The 19,487-nt window shown below is 56.0% G+C and overlaps 5 protein-coding genes and 1 non-coding gene across 6 annotated transcripts in view; 3 read left to right on the top strand and 3 right to left on the bottom strand.

The window, feature by feature from the left end:
* Window positions 1-260: 260 nt before the first annotated feature.
* Window positions 261-6,199, top strand: PTSG_06415 (TK/ABL protein kinase; the record flags this gene model as incomplete). The annotated part of the gene is made up of 18 exons (XM_004993247.1): window positions 261-269; window positions 513-735; window positions 902-1,034; window positions 1,228-1,348; window positions 1,616-1,732; window positions 2,005-2,133; window positions 2,324-2,551; window positions 2,892-3,020; window positions 3,261-3,396; window positions 3,586-3,662; window positions 3,857-3,912; window positions 4,060-4,192; window positions 4,407-4,520; window positions 5,009-5,137; window positions 5,329-5,406; window positions 5,597-5,691; window positions 5,850-5,949; window positions 6,107-6,199. 18 exons carry the CDS (start codon window positions 261-263, stop codon window positions 6,197-6,199), a joined length of 2,100 nt encoding a protein of 699 aa, XP_004993304.1.
* A 432-nt stretch (window positions 6,200-6,631) lies between these two features.
* On the bottom strand, window positions 6,632-9,084 carry PTSG_06414 (uncharacterized protein). The gene is made up of 6 exons (XM_004993246.1): window positions 8,948-9,084; window positions 8,511-8,586; window positions 8,063-8,315; window positions 7,423-7,676; window positions 7,074-7,160; window positions 6,632-6,839 (listed from the first exon to the last, which is right to left on the bottom strand). The coding sequence occupies exons 1-6, from the start codon at window positions 9,067-9,069 to the stop codon at window positions 6,810-6,812; spliced, it is 822 nt and encodes a 273-aa protein (XP_004993303.1). The 5' UTR covers window positions 9,070-9,084; the 3' UTR covers window positions 6,632-6,809.
* A 422-nt stretch (window positions 9,085-9,506) lies between these two features.
* PTSG_06413 (uncharacterized protein) lies at window positions 9,507-14,555 on the bottom strand (the record flags this gene model as incomplete). The annotated part of the gene is made up of 6 exons (XM_004993245.1): window positions 9,507-9,611; window positions 9,790-9,866; window positions 10,048-10,658; window positions 10,874-13,359; window positions 13,790-13,861; window positions 14,400-14,555. The coding sequence occupies 6 exons, from the start codon at window positions 14,553-14,555 to the stop codon at window positions 9,507-9,509; spliced, it is 3,507 nt and encodes a 1,168-aa protein (XP_004993302.1).
* Window positions 14,556-14,788: 233 nt separating this feature from the next.
* Window positions 14,789-18,620, top strand: PTSG_06412 (uncharacterized protein). Its single transcript, XM_004993244.1, has 8 exons — window positions 14,789-15,393; window positions 15,691-15,778; window positions 15,945-16,066; window positions 16,346-16,429; window positions 16,609-16,707; window positions 16,983-17,238; window positions 17,529-17,658; window positions 17,921-18,620. The coding sequence occupies exons 1-8, from the start codon at window positions 14,796-14,798 to the stop codon at window positions 18,362-18,364; spliced, it is 1,821 nt and encodes a 606-aa protein (XP_004993301.1). The 5' UTR covers window positions 14,789-14,795; the 3' UTR covers window positions 18,365-18,620.
* Window positions 18,621-18,808: 188 nt separating this feature from the next.
* On the bottom strand, window positions 18,809-18,892 carry PTSG_20113. Its single transcript has one exon. It is a non-coding gene; the product is annotated as a tRNA-Leu (tRNA).
* Window positions 18,893-19,044: 152 nt separating this feature from the next.
* The window catches only part of PTSG_06411 (uncharacterized protein), a 2,543-nt gene continuing 2,100 nt past the window's right edge, over window positions 19,045-19,487 (top strand). Inside the window, exon 1 of the mRNA XM_004993243.1 lies at window positions 19,045-19,203. Within this exon, the coding sequence (XP_004993300.1) occupies window positions 19,201-19,203 (3 nt within the window). The 5' untranslated portion in view covers window positions 19,045-19,200. The remainder of the gene's footprint in view (window positions 19,204-19,487) is intronic.

The raw sequence follows: 19,487 nt of genomic DNA, 5'->3' as shown, positions 1-19,487 counted from the left end.
CACACACACACACAAGCAAATGGACAGCATAAAATGTAGTGGAGCACAAACCAACAACAACAACAACGACCACCGCGACCACCGCCCATCCCTTCGTGCATCTGCTTGATGCGACGTTGTGACTGACCAGTCACATCAATTGGTCTTGGTTTGCCACGCACGCCAGAAGAGCTTGTCAGCAACCAGAGCAAGAAAGGGTCTCGGGCTCTCGCAAACACGCAATGGGGAACAAAACCATCAAGGTTGCATACACTGGCCAAATGCTGCCGGTTTCATGTTATGTTGTGTGGTAGCATTGTGTGATGTTGTGATGACATGACTGCGCAATTGTGTGTCACAATGTAGCGGTCCACCGTCACAGGCGCGCGCGCGCCCCTGTGTGTGTATGTGTACGCGCGTGTATGTGTGCTTTTTGTTGCATGATCTTGGTGTGGTGACGTGACCTCCCCTCTCTCTCTCTCTCTCTCAGCTGCGTGTCTGCGATTTGCTTCGTGTTCCCTGCAACTGCACAGGCGGGCGGGCCGCCTGATCGCGCCGTGTCGGATGCCGGCGTCTTGGAACCAATGACGCCGAAGCAACGGCAGCAAGTATCAACCGCGTTTCAACAAGCACGTCGTGGCACTGCAGCTACCGTGTCCCCCAGCGAAATGCAAGCCATGCGACAGTCAGCCCAATCAGCGCGGGGGACGCCCCAACACACCGTCGAGCGCTCCATGACATCAAAATCCAGCCCAGGTCAGCACGATGCATGCTTGTTTGCTCTTCCCCCTCCCTTTCCCGCACACGCGCGTGAGTGGCGTCTTCCCCTTCACCTGTTGTGTGAAACGTTTCCTTGTACATCTCTTCGTTTCGTCGCTTCGTCATCAATTCATGCGGTGATGTAATACCTTCGTCATGGCAGATCTGGGTGGCCGGCATGCAACAACCGTTGGCCGCCCGCGCAAATCGCAAATCTACGTGGCCCTCTATGACTACAAGGCACGCACAGAGAACGAAATGAGCTTTCGCAAGGGTGATCACCTCAACGTCATCAGGTGTGTGTGTGTGTGTGTGTGTGCAAAGGGTGTGTGTGTGCGCGCGCGAGAAGGGTGTGTGCGATTGTGTTGTGCACGCGTTGTGTGCAAATGTGTGTGTGCTATTGTGTTGAGCACGCGTTTGTGTTCCCTACGGCCGTCCGCACGCACTCACGAAGCTCACGTCGCTCACATCGCTCACGCCCTGGCACAGCAACGACAATGAGAACTGGTGGCAAGCACAGCACGCCGACACCAAGGAGGTTGGCTGGATCCCGTCCAACTACGTTGCGCCGATGCAGAGCCTGGACAAGGAGCCCTGGTATCATGGCAGGGTGAGTGTGAACCGGCCTGCCGATCGTACCTGCTGCTCCTCCATGTCATGCACGACTGTACAACGCGCCCACTCGCCTCACATGTTTCTCTTCCGCCTTTCGTTCACCTTTGTCTTCTTCTTCCGCACACACGCACACATACACATGTTCTCACAATCTCACACTGCCCCACTCTATCACACACACATACAACCAACACGCACACAATCAACACACACACACAACCAACACACAACCAACACACACACACACATCCCCACGTGCCAGATCCCGCGAACAACGGCAGAGTTTCTGCTGAGCAACGGCATTGATGGCTCGTTCCTCGTGCGCGAATCCCAGAGCAGCCCCGGGGAGTACTCAATCTCCATGCGATACGACGGCAAGGTCTGCACAGCATGTGGTGTATTGGGGGGGGGGCGTGGGGGTGAAGGGTTGTCGGTCCGTGTTTCCTCTCTTGCCTGCTTGGGAATTTGTGTCTGTGAATCCATGTTGTGTGTGTGTGTGTGTGTGTGTGTGTGTGTGTGTGTGTGTGTGTGTGTGTGTGTGTGTGTGTGCCTTTGTCTGCGGTTGCGTCCTTTGATGTGCCCAAACAGCCATTTCACCCACATGCCTCCTCCTTCCCATCTGTACACGTGCGCCACGTCTGCCGACTGCAGGTGTTCCACTATCGAGTGAGCAAAGGGCCTGCGGGCGTGTATGTCGCCCAAGACAAGCCCTTCCCCGCACTGGGCGACCTCATCAACTACTACCGCAAAAACTCGGATGGCCTCGTCCACGTCCTGCGGGTATGTGTGTGTGTATGTGTGTGTGGATGTATGTGTCTGTGTACATGTGTCTGTGTGCATGTTCGTGACATTCGCCCGTCCCGTGCCTTCTATGTTTGCGCTGCCACGCGTTTCCAATTACGTGTCTCTGATTCGCCACTCCACCCCTCCCCTGTCTCTTCTCCACCATCATTGCCATCACCACCGACAGCACCCTGTGAAGAAGAAGAAAAAGGCGGCCGTGGTTGACGTGGCCGCAGACGAGTGGGAGATTGACCGCTCTACCATCAAGATGGGCCGTAAGCTCGGCGCTGGGCAGTACGGTGAGGTGTACGAGGGCGTGTGGACGGCACACCAGCGGCGCATTGCCGTGAAGACCCTCAAGGAAGGGAGCATGGATGTCAAGGACTTCTTAAAGGAGGCAAACGTCATGAAGAAGGTTGTTCTTGATCTTCTTGTTCTTGCTTGTTCTTGTTGTTGTTGTTGTTGTTGTTGTTGTTGTTGTTGTTGTTGTTGTTGTTGTTGTTGTTGTTGTTGTTCTTGTTGTTGTTCTTTTGTTGTTGCTCTTGCTCTTGATCTTGCTCTTGCTCTTGATCTTGCTCTTGATCTTGCTCTTGTTTGCTTGGTGTGACTCCACGTGTTGCATTGCCTTTGTTCGCTGTTAATGGCTTGCCGGATGGTGCGTGGTGTGTAACCATGACCATGACCCACCACTGGTTACAGCTCACCTCGCTTGCACCGCTACACACCACCACACTGCCACACCAACACCGCTGCAGTTGAAGCACGAGAATCTCGTGCAGCTGATTGGCATCTGCACGCGCGAGACCCCACTGTTCATCATCACGGAGTTTATGCCCCGCGGCAATCTCCTCGACTACCTCCGCAACCAGGACGCACAGAAGGAGGTCCGAACGTGGCCACATGTGTGTTATGTCTGTTTTGTGTGATGTGTGTGTATCTGCCTGCCTTTTCGCCCACGCATCTACCCGCCAACCCGCTTGCGACTCTGTCGCGCTCACACACACACACACACACACACACACACACACACACACACACACACACACACACACAACCTCCATGGGCACGCTGCGTGCGCTCCCACATACACAACCATCACCACCATTAACCATCATCACCGCCAGATCGATCCCACGGCGATGATGTACATTGCGGCGCAGGTTGCGTCCGGGATGGCGTATCTCGAGCAGCACAACTACATCCACCGCGACCTCGCTGCCCGCAACTGCCTCGTCGGCGAAAACCTCACCGTCAAGCTTGGTGCGTCCACTCAACACACGCAAATGGTGATGGTGGTGGTGGTGGTGGTAGTGGTGTGTGTACCTGTGCTCATTGCGTCGTGTGTTTGCTGTTGTCAGCGGCACTGCTCTCCATACTCAGAGCCATTGAGACAACAATTGTACCACGACCATGCCAGCCCTCACCCCTGTTGTCTGCGCCGCAATACAGCGGACTTTGGCCTCGCGCGGCTGCTGCAGGTGGAGGATCCGTACACAGCGAAGGAGGGCTCGAAATTCCCCATCAAGGTGAGCGGCCAGTGTGAATGTGCGGGTGAGAAAAGAAGGCGGCTTGGATCGAATGGATGACTGCACCAATGGCTCGATGGCACTACATTTGACTTTGTTGCAGGTCACACGATGCCACGTCCCGTTGACCTGTGTCATGCTCGACCTCACCCCATCAATGGTGTTCCTGTTGTTGATGTCATCGTCACTTGCAGTGGACGGCGCCCGAATCGCTGAGCTTCAACCGCTTCACCATCAAATCAGACGTGTGGTCAGTCAACACCACACCTGTTCCAGCCAATAGCTTGGCAATGTCGTGTGTGGTTTCCTTTCTTCGTTCCCCAGTGACCAGCTCCGGCTCCCCTTCACCCAAGTCACACCACCTACCCCCCTCCCACCTTACCTCTCCCCATTGCAGGGCCTTTGGCATCTGCCTGTGGGAGATTGCGACGCTCGGATCGACGCCGTATCCGGGCATGGATCTGTATACCGTCCTCGATCGCCTCGACGCCGGGTACCGCATGCCCAGGCCAGAGGGCTGCCCCGCAGAGGTACGCGTTTGTTTATGTGTGTGTGTGTGTGTGTCTGTGTCTGTGTCTGTGTCTGTGTCTGTCTGTGTGTGTGTATGTGTTTGTGTGTGTATGTGTTTGTGTGTGTGTGTGTTTGCTTGTGTTTCTGTGTGTTAGTGTTTGTGTGTCTGTTTTCGCTTCTACCTCTAGTTGTGTGTGATCAAGTCGCCATCTCACGGCCGTTGCCACTTGTCAGGTGTACCAGCTGATGCGGGACTGCTGGCAGCAGGATCCAAACGATCGCCCCGCATTCAAGGACATCAGGCGACGCCTGGAGTCCATGTATGCAGACGGCTCCACGATCGAAGAGGTAACCCAGCATTTGTGCTTGTGTCTGTGTGTGTGTGTGTCTGTCTGTCTCTCTATCTCTCTCTCTGTCCCTCTATCTCTCTCTCTGTCCCTCTATCTCTCTCTGTCTCTCTCTCTCTCTCTCTCTCTCTCTCTCTCTGTCTCTCTCTCTCTCTCTGTCTCTGTCTCTCTGTCTCTCTCTCTCTCTCTGTCTCTCTCTCTCTCTCTCTCTCTCTCTCTCTCTCTCTCTCTGTCTCTCTCTCTCTCTCTGTCTCTCTCTCTCTCTCTCTCTCTCTCTCTCTCTCTCTCTCTCTCTCTCTCTCTCTCTCTCTCTCTCTCTCTCTCTCTCTCTCTCTCTCTCTCTCTCTGTGTTCTGTGTTTTGCCGGCCATTTTTCGTTTTGCTGCCACTGCTGAAGCCCATGACTCCACCTGCGTTGCATGGGCTCACCTCCATCTCTCCCTCCTTCAACTGCACATCACCCACTGTCCTTCTTCCAACTGGCGAGTAGGAGGTGTCCAAGACGCTGACGCTGGACAAGGGCGCGAAGATGGTGCTGCCTGATTCACTGCCAGAGGTTGACGCTGAGGATGAGGACCTGACGCCAGCAGCAAACACAAACCTCGTCAAGACAACACAAGTACGTCATGGTGGCTGTACCTGCTTGTTGTGTGTGCATATGTGGAGTGTATGTGGTGGCTGTACTGCATGTTGCATGTGTGTGTGCGTGCGTGCGTGCGTGTGTGTACATCCCTTTCGTGTCTGCACCCTGCCGTGTACCTGTCTCCCGCTCACCATGGCCATCATCACCTCCACCTCCTCCTCTGCCAGTCTGCGCCGGTGACTCGAGCTGTGACGGATGACGATCGCAAGCAGACGGTCGCCATGACCAAGAGCCTCTTCAAAACGGTTTGTGCTGTGCTAATGCTCTCTCCACGTTCGCTCTCTCACTCTCTCACACAACCCGCTTACAACTCAACGCAACGCAACGCAACACAACACGACACAACACAACGTGCTGCTGACACAACCTCCCCCCCCCCTCTCTCTGACTTTCTCTCTCTCTCTCTCTCCGCGCCCCTTTTTCCTCGCACCACAGGCGCACCACGTAATGCGTTCGCACGATCAGATTGACGTCCCCCACACCCTCCAGCTCCTCATTGCCGACACGAAGCAGATGGTGGACTTTGTCAGGTGCGACCGATGTGGCAGAACACAGACTGCCAACACCATCCTGATTCGCTTGCAAGTTGCGGTGCCGTGTGGGATGGTGGGTGCGCTCACCCCTGCCGATACCTGTATCACTCATCTCACATACCGCCCACCACCACCGTCGAAATTGCCATGGCCAGTGTGTTTGCGCGCGATGACAAGCACGGGTCGCTGGCGGCGTCGCTGGCGTCACTGGAGGAGCAGATGCTGCTGCTACAACACCTCGCCGCTCAGCACCAGGTCAGGCGATGGAGATGATGAGAACCGGGGGGTATGGGTTTTGCACACATGCACGCACGCAATTAGCCTTCCTCCCTCCCTCCCCCGCCCTTCCAACCCACACGAACACAGACACAGGAGTAACTCATTACCGCACTGCGTCGCTTTATTTGTTCAGGGCACGGACCGGGTGGTGCACGCTGTTCGCGAGCTGGCGAGAAGAGCAAAGGGCGTCTGTGATAATATGCGACCACAGGAGTCCGCAACGTGATGCTCTTCTCGCTCAAGCCTCCATGACCGCTGATGACCTTGTCTGTCTGTGTGTGTGTGTGTGTGTGTGCTTGTGTGTGTGTGTGTGTCTGTGTCTGTGTGTCTGTGTCTGTGTGTGTGTGTGTGTCTGTGTGTTGGTGGTAAAGTTTTCATGTTATTTTCAATGTTTTCTTTTCGCAAGAGTGCGTTTCACCTTTGTTTGTGACTCGCGGTGAGCAATTGCCGCACCCGCAATCGTTACACGTCACCGTGACTCATGAGCCACCAACCTGTCGTTTTGGTCCTGCCTTCTGCTCATGTCGCTTTCTGTTTGTGTGCATGTGTAAATAGACAATGACGGGGTGGCAGTGACGCTCCTCCCTCTTGCATTCTATAGATTGCTTGCTTGACTGCTTGCTTGATTGCTCCCTTACGCCCTCGTTGCTTGCTTGCGTATGCGGTTCATTGTTCTATTAGAAGATGAGCTCAATCAATAAGTCGTTTAGCGTTGCCATCACACCGTGTGCACACACACGCACGTGCCACCACTGTGCTTGTCCTAGCCTGCCAATAACGAAGACGACAGTGACGATGATAACGAAGCGTCGACGTGGATGGATGTATGGCGGTCGCTAGTGCCGCTCGTGCCATGCACGAATCAGCTGTCGGGCGGTGGTGGGAGGGACAACACATGATCAGCAAGTCGAAACAAAAAAGCGTGGACACGTGTGTGTGTGTGTGTGTGTGTGTGTGTGTTAAGATGTGATGATGGGGCGGCACAACGGCCTTCGATACAGCCTTTGGCCCAACACCCTTCTTCGGTGCAACAGCACTTGCTTGACACAGCGAACGCCTCCCCTCCCCCACGCCACCCCACGCCGCCGCTGGCTGCAGACCTTATCGAAGAGAGTCCAATTGAGAGCGGCAACCGAGGCGCGACGAACAACGCGCGGGAGCGAGCCGCGAAACAGCGCTGACGGCGACTGTGGATACGGAGATGGTGCACGTGTGAGGGGCGCGTCCAACACATTGACACGCATGCACACACGTATAAATGCACACACTCACTCACACACATGTATGCATGCATGCACACATACACACGCATGCGCACACATACACACACATACACACACATTCACACACGCATGTGCACACACACATACACACGCATGCGCACACATACACACATACACACACGCATGTACGCACACGCAAAAACACACGCACAGGCACGCCATTGACCTGGATGAGTTCCTTGAGAATGGACCAGGCAGACACGTGTCCTTCATGCACTTGCACGCGGGTCTTGATGACATCAAAGGGTTGCGTGATGTACGATGCAAGCGTGCCCGCTGCCAGTCCACCAACCATCGCAGATGCATCTGCACCCATCCCACGCGCGCGAAGATGGGTCTTGAAGGCCTCAAAGAGACTGAGGTACAGGCCCGAGAAGGGGGCGTCACGCAGCACGGTCGGCAGCCCACCTTTGAACAGCCCTGTGCCACGAGTGGTGTGCGTGTGTGTGTGTGTGTGTGTGTGTGAACATGGAATATGCTTGAGTGAGGTGTGCCAATCGATTCATCGCAATCAAACACACACTGAGGCCCCGTGCATCATACAAGCACGCAATCACAAAGAGAGAGAGAGAGAGAGAGAGAGAGAGAGAGAGAGAGAGAGAGAGAGAGAGAGAGAGAGAGAGAGAGAGAGAGAGAGAGACAGAGAGACAGAGAGAGAGAGAGACAGAGAGAGAGAGACAGAGAGAGAGAGAGAGAGAGAGAGAGAGAGAGAGAGAGAGAGGAGGGGGAGTACATACTCACACACACACACTTACACACACGCGCACACACACACACACACAGTACACGCACACACGAGAACAAACCTGATATGCCCTCACGTGCCCAGAGATGGCGTAGGCCACGCACAATGCCTTCGTCCTGGAACAGCCCGCTCTCTGCCCGCGCCTTCAAGACGGTGGCCGGGAGCAGGAGCAGCGCCACCGCCCCGCGGCAGCCGCCGCCAATGGCCAAGTTGGTGATTGATAGCCTGGAAGTGTCCTTCGCACCCAGTGCAAGCTGGAGGTTGTGCACAAGCCCAAAGTACAGGCCTGCTCCAGGCACCGTCCGCACCAGGCTCTGTTCCAACAAGACGGTGGGCGGGATGGGTGTATGAATGTGTCAATGTGTGTAAGTGTGCATGTGCATATGTGCATGTGTGTACATGACAAGGAACGCTGTAGGGCCGAGAGCATGAGCTGGAAGAACACGGCTGGCAGAGTGGACGTCAAGTGGATCCGGTAACAGCAATGCACACACGGAGCGCACACGTACCGGGGATAAGCCGCGCCAGAAGCCAAAGGGACCACTCTTCCGATACACTTGCACCATGCACGCACCCACGCCGACCCTGTATCAAGACCAAGCCGATGAGGACACATGGAGAGCAAGCAGATGTCGCAGAGTGAGTGACAGGGCGAGCGAGTGACAGTGAGTGAGTGACGAAGCGAGTGACAGTGAGTGAGAGTAAGTGACAGTGAGTGAGAGCGAGTGACAGTGAGTGACGGACACACACACACACACACACACACACACACACACATACACACACACACACATGCACACACATGCACACACATGCACACGCATGCACACACACACATGCACACACACACACACACACACACACACACACACACACACACACACACACACACACACACACACACACACTCACACACACATGCACACACACACACACACATGCACACCTCGAGGGGGCAATCTGCATCTGTGTCTTGATGACGTCCAGTGGCTGCAAGAGGACGGCTGACAGCGCTCCCGTGCTGCCTCCCAGCACCACCGCATCCAACCCTCCCCTGTTCGGTGCCATCGTTCGGTCTGTTGTGTGTCAGTGAATTGCCACTTCTTGCTTCTTCCTCCTCTTGTTCCTCTCTTCCTCTCTTTCTTCTTGCTTCTTCCTCTCTTTCTTGCTTGCTTGCTTCTTGCTTGTCTCAATTCGCATTTCACGTCTCAAGTGCACACTCATCCATCCACAACCAACAGCAACAACAAGCACAGTCCCGCACGATAAGGCACGACAGAAGCGGAAGCAGCAACACACGTAAGTTTGGTGGTGTAACAACGACGACGACAACAACCATGCCACACGCAACATGAAACTTAATCAATAACGCATCATCATCACCATCAAGAAAGGGGGAGGGGGGGACAACAACCCCCGCCATGATCATCACACACGCGCACACACGCACGCGAACACAAGTGCATGGGGGGAGGGAGGGGAGCAGCAGCAGTGCATGTAGGGGCTCAGGAGTCGTGGTCCACGTGCTCGTCCTGGGAGGTCGCCTCGTAGTCGACGTTGGCAGTGAAACCCTCGTTGGTGCCGCCAGCAATGATCTCGTGGTCGGGGCGCTGATGGATGCAGCAGACACACAACAGACACCAGGGCAACAAGCAGTGCCGTGAGCAGTAGCAACAAACGACAAGACCAGTCGCCAAGCACGAAGACGCCACTCCATAGCACTCAACCTAACAACACACGCACGTACGCACTCCACGCACGCACGTACGCACTCCACAGTGAGCGCACCCTGTTGAGCTGTGGCTCGATCATCTCGTCGTCATCATCAGAGTCGAGGGCATCGGCTTCATCGTCGTCGCCAAGATCTGAACACGCACACAGCACACAGCAAACAGGTAAAACAGGTACCACACAACGTCAGCAACACATGTACACAAAGTGTGTGTGTGTCTGTGTGTGTGTGTGTGTGTGTCTATGTGTGTGTGGCACAAAACACAAAACACCCCCTCCTCGCCTCCCCCCTCGCCTGCATGCGTGCAAACGAACATTGGACGTTGTTGAAGCGGCCAATGCGGGCCTTCCAGTACATGACGCCGCCAACAGCCGCCAGCACCACAAGCACCACCGGCACCGCAATCAGCCCGGGGCTCGGCGCCTTGGACGACTTCTCGTGCCACGGCGTGTGCGTGGTCGTGGTTGTGGAGGACGAGCTGTAGAACCACGAACCGTCGTCGTCGTCCGTGTATGCATCGGGATCAACTGCGTGCGTGACCGAGGTCGACCCGGCCATCACGCTCAACGTCTGCGGTCCAGGCAGCGTCAGCGTCAGCCCCGAGCTTCCGCTCTTTGCTGCCTGCTTCAAGGTGGCGTCGAGCCGCCCAAAGTACGCGGTGGCGTTGACGTTGGGGTCAGTGAGGTACACGCGCCCGTACACCGTTGCCTCGTGGCTGTACACCCACACATCCTCCACGTCCAGCATGCGCGTGCTGAGGCCGAGCGTCTCCCGCAGCGCCTCTGCAGCCGTCTCCTTGATCAGCTCCTCGTAGTGGTGCGAATAGCGCGAGAGGTCTGCGCTGCCGTGCCATGCAGCCTCAACCCACCCCATCCCGTGGTACACGACCACTGTCGCCACGTCCGAGTCGGACTTGTCGCCGTTCCTGTGCAGGAAGTGAAATTCAGCAGGATATTTGGGGGGAGGGGGGGTGTCACGGATGGGATGGATGGGATGTGGCGGTGATTGTGGTGGTGGAAATTGTGAGCGGGGAAGACGGCGAGAGAGACTCTGTATTCGTCCAAGCCTACACAACCAACACAACACACATACACGTCACACACACACATACACACAGAGAGCACAACACAACACACACACCTGATGGTGAGCTTTGCCGTGTAGACGCCGGCGGTGACAAACTTGATGTTCTCCAACACGTCGCGGTTCGTGGCCACGGGCAGATTCGCGTTGTACGGCTCGTACGCGTGCGGAACAGGGTTGCCGTGCGTGTCTGTAATCTCCCACTCGAGTTCCAGGTGCGGTCCCGATGTGGAGCCGTCGTTGCACGTCACCGTCACGTTGTCAAGCAGCGCAGACAGAATCACGCTGTCGCCAACCCGCGTGTGCAGCGTCTCGGGAAACACAGACACAACGTCGTCAAAGTTTGCCAGCTCGCACGGCTTCATCTCCTGCAGGGCGCCGCAGTAGTCTGTTGGCTGGTCCGGGTTGAGCGGGTGACGGGTGCGGCGCGTGATGCGATCGAGACACAGGTCGCACGCACTCCACTCGCTCCACTCTGACACGGGGCACGGGTCCGGGCACTGGTACTCCACAGGCGCAAACGCGTGCTCGAGCCCGCCAGCACACTTGTTGCCGGCAACCTTCCGGTACCCGCGGGAAACGTGAATGGTCTGGCCGCGGTACGTGCAGGCAGGGATGGTGGCTTTGCCGCCGCCAACGGGCAGGCACACGTCAGCATCATCCTCCGCATGCTCAAACCCTTCGTCGCACTCGTAGTCATCAGCATAGCACGCGCACGCGTGCGTGCTCACGGGGCGGTCGTAGTCGCGGCCGTTGAGGCACTTGCTGGTCGCCTTCCGTCGCTCAAACACGTCCCGCTCCCCGAGGAGACACCCGACGGGGCTCTTGATGTCACGCGGCGACCACGTCGTGTAGTCCGACGCCGTGCACTCGCGCCCGAGCAGGCCCGCAAAGTCGATGGAGATGATGTGCCACTGCCGGGCCTCGCCCGTGGCAGCCGGGTCGTTGTACGCCCACAGCGACACGACGGTGGACGTCTCGCCGGGCTCCGTGAGCATGCGCACCACGTGCAGCGGGGTGGAGGTGAAGATGTACTCCTCCCACGTGTTGCCCTCGTCAACACTGTAGAGCAGCGACTTGACGGCCTGTGTCCGTGAGGAATACGGCTGCACGCCAACCAGAACGCCGCCGTGGTCGACAGTCACAAACTCGCGGGGAAGGTTGGACACCTTGGACCAGGTGATGCCCGCATCGACCGTCATGTAGGCGGAGGGCGTGACGCTGAGCACCGACCCCGTGTTGCCGTTGCCCAGGATCACCCCCGGCGCAGAGCGGCTGGAGAAGAGCATGTTGTACTGGTAGCCGAGATAGAGGGCAAGGCGCGACATGCCAAGGTGCAGGCTGCAGTCAGGCAGCATGCAGTTGGATGACGAGGACGAGGACGAGGAGGAGGAGGAGGATGGAGGGGGACGCACGCGCTCCCACTCTGCGCCCTTGTTGTACGAGATGAGGGTGACGACGCGGGTGTTGTTGATCTTGTTGGCGACATACACGCCGCTGAGCGCATTGATGCGCTGGAAGTCCACGTCGCTCAGCTGATCGCCATCGCGGTCTGTTGTCTTCACCACGTCCGCCAGCGACAGCACAAACTCGCGCCCGTCGCGTGGCGAAATGTAGATGTTGCACGTGTCCGAGTGCAGCACGGCCAGCACCACCTCGTCCTCCGTGGCGTCCAGAATCTCATAGTTGAGCACGTGCCCTGCGTCTGCAGGGAAGATGGCTGGCTGGAACGCGCCGCGATCGGTCGACACATACACGACGCGGTGCTTGCCGTGGCCGCCCGCCTGCCCGCCGCTGTGGTGGCTGGCATCGTCGTCATCGTCGTTGCTCTCCTCCTCCGAGGAGATGAACATGTACTCGTTGATCAGGTTGAACGTGCCTGGGGAGAGGTCGTTTGCAATGTCAACTGGGGTGATGTCCTGTCCACGCAGGACCCCGCTGCCACTCACAGACGCCACGCGCAGCATGGAGAGCGAGCCCTGCGCAATGCATGTCACGTAGAGCGTGTCGTTGTTGTCCTGTGCGTGCCACGCTGGGCGTGACCAGAAGGCACGGTCAAGCTCGCAGTCGCGGTGGCTGGCGTCGGTGAGGCGGTCAGACCACGTGCGGCCACGGTCTCTGCTCGCGCGCAGGAAGTACTTGTCGCCAGCGGCCTCCTCGGCCCACATCACGCCGTCAATAAGCGGGTTGAAGTGTGCGGAGACGAGCGTGAAGCCCGGGTTGACGCTGTCGAAAGAGGAGCCGGCGTTCTCCGTGATGTACACGCGCGACTGCACCGCATCCACCACCACAATGTGCTGTGAGTCGTGCGGGCTTGGGCGGAAGGAGCTCACGTGCAGGGTGCGGCTCAGCTTGCTGGTCTCGTCCTTGAAGTGGGCGCCGTAGTCGGTTGAGCGGTACAGGGTGGTGGGGCCCGTGGCAGAGGCGGAGGCGATGGCAAACATGATCTTGCTGCCTTTCCCGGTCCAATGGATCAGGAGCCGGTTGTGAAACGGCAGTGTCGCCTTGTACGTGGTCAACGCATCATCCCGGCGCACGCGCGTCTGTCACATTTGGGCGTGGGAGGGGGGAGGGAAGGTGGATGTGTAGTGTGTGTTGTGTTGTTTGTGTGTGTGTGTGTGTGTGTGTGTGTGTGTTGTGTTGTTTGTGTGTGTGTGTGTGTGTGTGTGTGTGTGTGTGTGTTGGGTGAGCATGTGCACAACATGACACCATCGATGATGTACAACCAAACGTTCTTGGCGGCATCCTCGGCACCCAACAACAACAACAACAACAACAACAACAACAACAACAACAACAACAACAACAACAACAACAACAACAACAACAACAACAACAACAACAACAACAACAACAACAACAACAACAACAACAACAACAACAACAACAACAACGGCAACAACCACAACGACAAGCACCACCACCATCAGCGAGCGCAGGAACACAAGAACCACGGTTTCAAGGACGCCGCACCTCTGCGTCTGTAGTTTGCGATGTGTCAACGCTCATGGTGGCAGGCGCCTCGTCCACCTCAATCAATATGGGCTGGTTCGGTTGAAACGCGGTGGTGGTGTTGATCAGCAACGCCGCCATCGCCAGCAACACGGCCGCAACCATGATGGGCTTCATGGTGTGCGCGTCTGGCATGCGCTTGCTCAATGAATGATGGGTGACTTGGTACAGAAAGACGGCCACCAAGGCGCAGACTCGACGTGTCTGCCGGTTGTGCCGGTGGTGTTGGTGCTTGTTGTTGCGTTGGTTGCAGCAGCGAGCAACGACAACTTGGCAGTCAGGATGATGATGAGAGGAGGACAGCAAGCAACAAGCAACAAGCAACAAGCAGAAGAGGAAGTGGTCAAGTCGGATCAAGTCCTCAACAACAACAACAACAACAACAACAACAACAACAACAACAACAACAACAACAACAACAACAACAACAACAACAACAACAACAACAACAACAACAACAACAACAACAACAACAACAACAACAACAACAACGGCAACAACCACAACGACAAGCACCACCACCATCAGCGAGCGCAGGAACACAAGAACCACGGTTTCAAGGACGCCGCACCTCTGCGTCTGTAGTTTGCGATGTGTCAACGCTCATGGTGGCAGGCGCCTCGTCCACCTCAATCAATATGGGCTGGTTCGGTTGAAACGCGGTGGTGGTGTTGATCAGCAACGCCGCCATCGCCAGCAACACGGCCGCAACCATGATGGGCTTCATGGTGTGCGCGTCTGGCATGCGCTTGCTCAATGAATGATGGGTGACTTGGTACAGAAAGACGGCCACCAAGGCGCAGACTCGACGTGTCTGCCGGTTGTGCCGGTGGTGTTGGTGCTTGTTGTTGCGTTGGTTGCAGCAGCGAGCAACGACAACTCGGCAGTCAGGATGATGATGAGAGGAGGACAGCAAGCAACAAGCAACAAGCAGAAGAGGAAAAGAAAGTGAGGGTGGTTGCGCGCAATGCAAAACGAACGAATGGCGACAGGAAGAAATCCAAACACACAAGAAGCCCACTCCTGCAACGCAACAACACCACCACCACAACTTGTGGCAGTCAGTGGCTTGTGTTGTGTGATGGCGAGGGGGAGATGGCTGGTGCTGCGCGTGGCCGTGGTGGCTGTGCTGGTGGCGGTGGCAGGGCTGGCTGTGCTGTGCCCTGTTCAAGAGGCGCAGGGCGCAAAGCACATCCCAGGGCTGTATGACGGCGACAACATGATCGTGCGCCTGGACGCAGACAGCATGGCGCACGTGCTTGGCGGCAGCGAGCGGCAGGGAGGCAGCAAGGCAGTGGCCAACGCAGGGCAGCGGCGTGGCGCACAGGCTGCGTGGCTGGTGGAGTTCTACGCCAGCTGGTGTGGCCACTGCCAGAACTTTGCGCCTGCGTGGCGGACGCTGTCGCAGCGGCTCAACACGTGGCGTGAGGTGCTGGTGGTGGGCGCGATCAACTGCGGCGACGAGGCAAACAAGCGTGCGTGTCAGCGACACAACGTCACGGGATACCCGACCATCAAAGTCTTTCCACCAACCGCATCCAACCCAGGCGATGCCGTGACCATTCGTGAGTTGCTCATGCAAATGCAGACCGGAAATGGTGGTGGTGGTGGCTTGTCTGTGTGTGCATGTGTGTTTGCATGTGTGTGAGTGTGTGTGCGTGTCTGTCTGTGCGTGTGTGTCTGTGTGCCTGTGTGTGTTTGCATGTGTGTGTGTGTGTTTTGTGCATTCAATGCTGCCTTCTCGGCTGCCAACCCCCCTCTCACTTGTGTTTGTAACCCTCTGGCCGCTGCCACCTCCTCACAGATGCTCCTTTTGTTGACGTGTCGCCACGACGTTGTGTTTGTATTCTGCCCATTTGCAGAGCGGGGAGACATTTCGTTCATGGAAACACAAGTGGCCGAGCTCCTCCTTCCTTTCCTTTCAGATCAACCACGCCTCGAGCCCTTCAGGTATGTCTGTCGGTTCAAGCGCGCGCTGTGTGCGCGTATGTGTGTGTGCCTCGTGGTAAGACACTTGCAGTGTTCTTCCGTTTCCCGTGTGTTGTCCTGCGCTTGCAGCACGTCAACTAATGTGCATGCGCTCACACACGACGCGTGTATGTCGTGTACGGGTCAGATCGGTCGAGCAAGTCGTGGAAGCGTCTCGGGAAGAGCCCATCCCCTTTGTCACCATCATCGAGTCTCCAGCCAGCAACGTCGGCCTCCGCCTCACCCTCCACTTCTGGTCTGCCCCCAGCGGTACGTGTACCTGTGTGTGTGTGTGTGTGTGTATCTGTGTACTTGTGTGTGTGTGTATGTGTGTGTGTGTGCGTGTGTGTGTTTGCGCATGTACTTGAGTATGCGAATGCGTGCTCGCTCATACGAGCACAGCTACTCGGCTGCCCTCGCGTGCTGTTGTTTGCTGTGTGCACCTGTACGCACCCGCTTGCACCGATCATGCACTCGTTTCACGTCTCCCTCATCTCCAACCGTGTCCCCCCCCACCATATCTGTGGCCGTCGCCATCGCCACCTCCAGTTGCCCGTGTCGTGCGTGTTCACAGCGATGGCGATGATGACCAGCAGCAGGCCGAGGGACAACCAGAAGCATGCGACGTGCATGGTTGGTGCAACCTTTGGTTGGGCCTATTGCTGCCTTGATTCCTTTTGAAAACTCACATGTAAATGCATGTAACCGCATACACATGTACACACACACACACACATTCACGTACAAAAACATGCACATATCCACACATTCACGCTGTTCCCTCCCCCGCGTGCGTGTCGATTGTGATGCAGTGTACAAGAGCGGGGAACGAATCAGCGAGATTGGGTGCGACGCCGATACCAAGACGGATGTTGTTGGTCTCATCCTCAACGAACTCACAGAAAGACTCGGTGGGTTGCTTTGCCGCGGTGTGTCTGTCTGTCTGTTTGTTTGTTTGTTTGTTTGTTTGTTTGTTTGTTTGTTTGTTTGTCTGTTTGTTTGTTTGTTTGTTTGTTTGTTTGCTTGTTTGTTTGTTTGTTTGTTTGTTTTGTTTTGTGTTGTTTGTTTGTCAACCGCCTTGTTTGTTCGAATGATATGCCGCTTCACCTCACTCAACACACCGGCATCCGCTACACCGGACCCCCTCCCCCTTCCCGCCATCCCCCGCTTGCTTGGCTTCCGTCAGGCCTGCGCCTGCCACGCCTCGACCACACCATGCCGCCAACGGCATCGCAGCCGCCCGCACACGAGCGCGCCGCGTATTTCAAACACCCGCACGCGTCGGACCTGAGCACAACGCTGCACCACATGCTGGCTGTGGAGGTGGCGAGCAGAGAGAAGATGGGCGCTAAAGAGGTGGCAGTGCTGCGGGCGATTGCACGCGCAGCATCAAACCTCCCGCTCCCATCACAGATCACAACAAGCACCGCCCGAATTGCCAGGTGTGTGTGTATGTGTCTGTCTGTCTGTGTCCGTACCTGTGTCTGTGTGTGTGTGTGTGTGTGTGTGTGTGTGCGTGCGTGCGTGCGTGTGTGTGTGTGTGCGTGTGTCTGTGTGTGTGTCTGTGTGTGTTGGCGTGCGTGTGTCTGTGTATGTCTGTGTGTGCACGTGTGTTTGATTTGAATACCTCGTTTGCTCTCCCCTGATCCGCTGCTTTCTTTCCACACACATCACCCTTCGGCCCCATCCAACCCTAATTGCGCTCCTCCTCTTGCTGCCACCATGGTCGCAGCTGGCTGGAGGCGCGTGATGCGGTGTCACGCCGCACGTGGCAGGAACTTCTCGAGCGCTATCCGCTGCTGGTCGAGCAGGGCCACGGCTGGCGGCAGTGCCAAGGGTCCCAGCCACACTACAGAGGGTTCGTTGTGTGTGTGTGTGTGTGTGTGTGTGTGTGTGTGTGTGTGTGTGTGTGTGTGTGTGTGTGTGTTTGTCTGTCTGTCTGTCTGTCTGTCTGTCCGTCCGTCCGTCTGTCTGTCTGTCCGTCTGTGTGTCTCCATCTCTGTGCCTGGGCACGATTCCATGTCCACTGCGATTTTCGTCCACGTTCTTTCATGCCGTTGTTCGCTTTCCTCTTGCGTGACTGCCGGGCGCCCCAATCTAACGTCCACCTGCCTGCACCTGCAGAGCTTCTACGGCACGATCGTAGTGGAGGACGCCGAGTCTCCCAAACCAAAGGCGGGGCTTCACAGGGCACAGCGCCGGCAGAAGCAAGACGGAGCAGCAGAGAAGCGTAGGGAGGGGATGGATGATGAGGGTGATGGCGCAATGGAAAAAGATGGCAACGTCAGAGGTGAGTCAGTCGGCAAGCAGCAGCAGCAGCAGCAGCATGGGGGTGTTGAGCGGTTACGACCGCAGCTGCGACAGCAAGAGGTGATGAGAGACCTGAAAGACAGTGCGGAGGATAAGAAGATGATGATGCCCGACATGCTGCTGCAGTCCACTCAGCGCAGCACGCACCTGCTGCTGTTGTACAGTGCTCTGATTGTGGCGGTTGCAGGGGCTGTGGCGTGGTTGGTGGTGTTCCGACGCACGAGTGCGCAGACGTACAAGGCTATCAAGCAAGTCTAGGAGGAGGGTATTTCCACAAGAGTAGGCAACCACCGTTCTTGTTCGCGTGTGTTGTTGTTTAAGTTGTTGTTTAAGTTGTTGTTGTTGTTGTCGTCGTCGTCGTCGTCAGTGTTGGTGTTCGCGTGTGAAGGTGCTGTTGTATTGGGTTCAGGCAAGCAGGCTATGAATGAACCAGGGAAGCAACCCATCCTGTGCATTGCGTGCTCGCTGGTGTTGTTTCGGCCTTGTTGCAACCGCTGTTATTCCGGTTATTTGCAGATTGCTCTGCCTTCTGTTGTTTGATTTGCAACTTGTGTTCTTTGAGTGAAGCACAGTGCACGTTTGAACGCGCGGCACAGGCGCAGCAAAGAGTGAATAACACGATTCAAAAAAAGAAGAGATGCATGTCCGCAAAGAGCATGCACAATGCGTGGCGTGAAGTGCAGTGCGAAAAAGCAATAAAAATGCTGCCGACGGGGTTCGAACCCGCGCACTCTATCGAGTACGAGAACTTGAGTCTCGCGCCTTAGACCACTCGGCCACAGCAGCACTCCAAATGATTGGAAATGGGAGAATTTTTGCACATTTCAATTAACATGCATCTGAAATGTTTAGGCGCGGTTCATTTTCTCAGGTCCTCAGTTCAAATCCTATTGACCACCATACCGCAAGTTGTTGTTTTTTCATCAAATCAAGCGAGAGAAAAAAATATACGCGATTGTGTGAAATCATTCTCGAATCGTCGTCCAACTCACCGCCACCCAAGACGAAGACAACCCGACGCCGACCACTGCTGTTGTTTGTTGTTTGTATCCCTCACACCTGCTGTGTTTGGTTCTGTCCTCACACCCTCCAACATGGTACGTACGTTGTGTTGTTGTGACTGTGGGGTTGTGCACGCTGCGATTGCACTTGTGGTTGTGTCTTTGCCGTGCCATTTTCTTGTGTTTTCCTGTCCACTGCATCTCGATCTGTTTGTGTGTCTGTGTGCTTGTGTTTGTGTCGGTGTGTGTTTGTGTGCGTGTGTGTGTGTGTTGTTGTTGTTGTTGTTGTTGTTGTTGTTGTTGTTGTTGTTGTTGTTGTTGTTGTTGTTGTTGTTGTTGTTGTTGTTGTTGTTGTTGTTGTTGTTGTTGTTGTTGTTGTT

This window comes from Salpingoeca rosetta (genome assembly GCF_000188695.1).
Source record: "Salpingoeca rosetta unplaced genomic scaffold supercont1.14, whole genome shotgun sequence".
Lineage (NCBI taxonomy): Eukaryota > Choanoflagellata > Craspedida > Salpingoecidae > Salpingoeca > Salpingoeca rosetta.
The sequence above is the reverse complement of the archived record's forward strand: the minus strand, read 5'-3'. Positions and strand labels throughout refer to the sequence as shown.

Bases quoted from the DNA above. Each gene is read 5' to 3' on its own strand.
- PTSG_06414 (XM_004993246.1), bottom strand. From the start codon at position 9,069: ATGGCACCGAACAGGGGAGGGTTGGATGCGGTGGTGCTGGGAGGCAGC. The intron at 8,316-8,510 runs GTACGTGTGCGC...TTGTTGGAACAG, and splicing joins TCTGGCGCGGCTTATCCCCG to AGCCTGGTGCGGACGGTGCC. The intron at 6,840-7,073 runs GTCTGCAGCCAG...ACCGCCCGACAG, and splicing joins ATTGGACTCTCTTCGATAAG to CTGATTCGTGCATGGCACGA.
- PTSG_06412 (XM_004993244.1), top strand. From the start codon at position 14,796: ATGCAAAACGAACGAATGGCGACAGGAAGAAATCCAAACACACAAGAA. The intron at 16,708-16,982 runs GTGGGTTGCTTT...GGCTTCCGTCAG, and splicing joins CGAACTCACAGAAAGACTCG to GCCTGCGCCTGCCACGCCTC. The intron at 17,659-17,920 runs GTTGTGTGTGTG...CTGCACCTGCAG, and splicing joins AGCCACACTACAGAGGGTTC to AGCTTCTACGGCACGATCGT.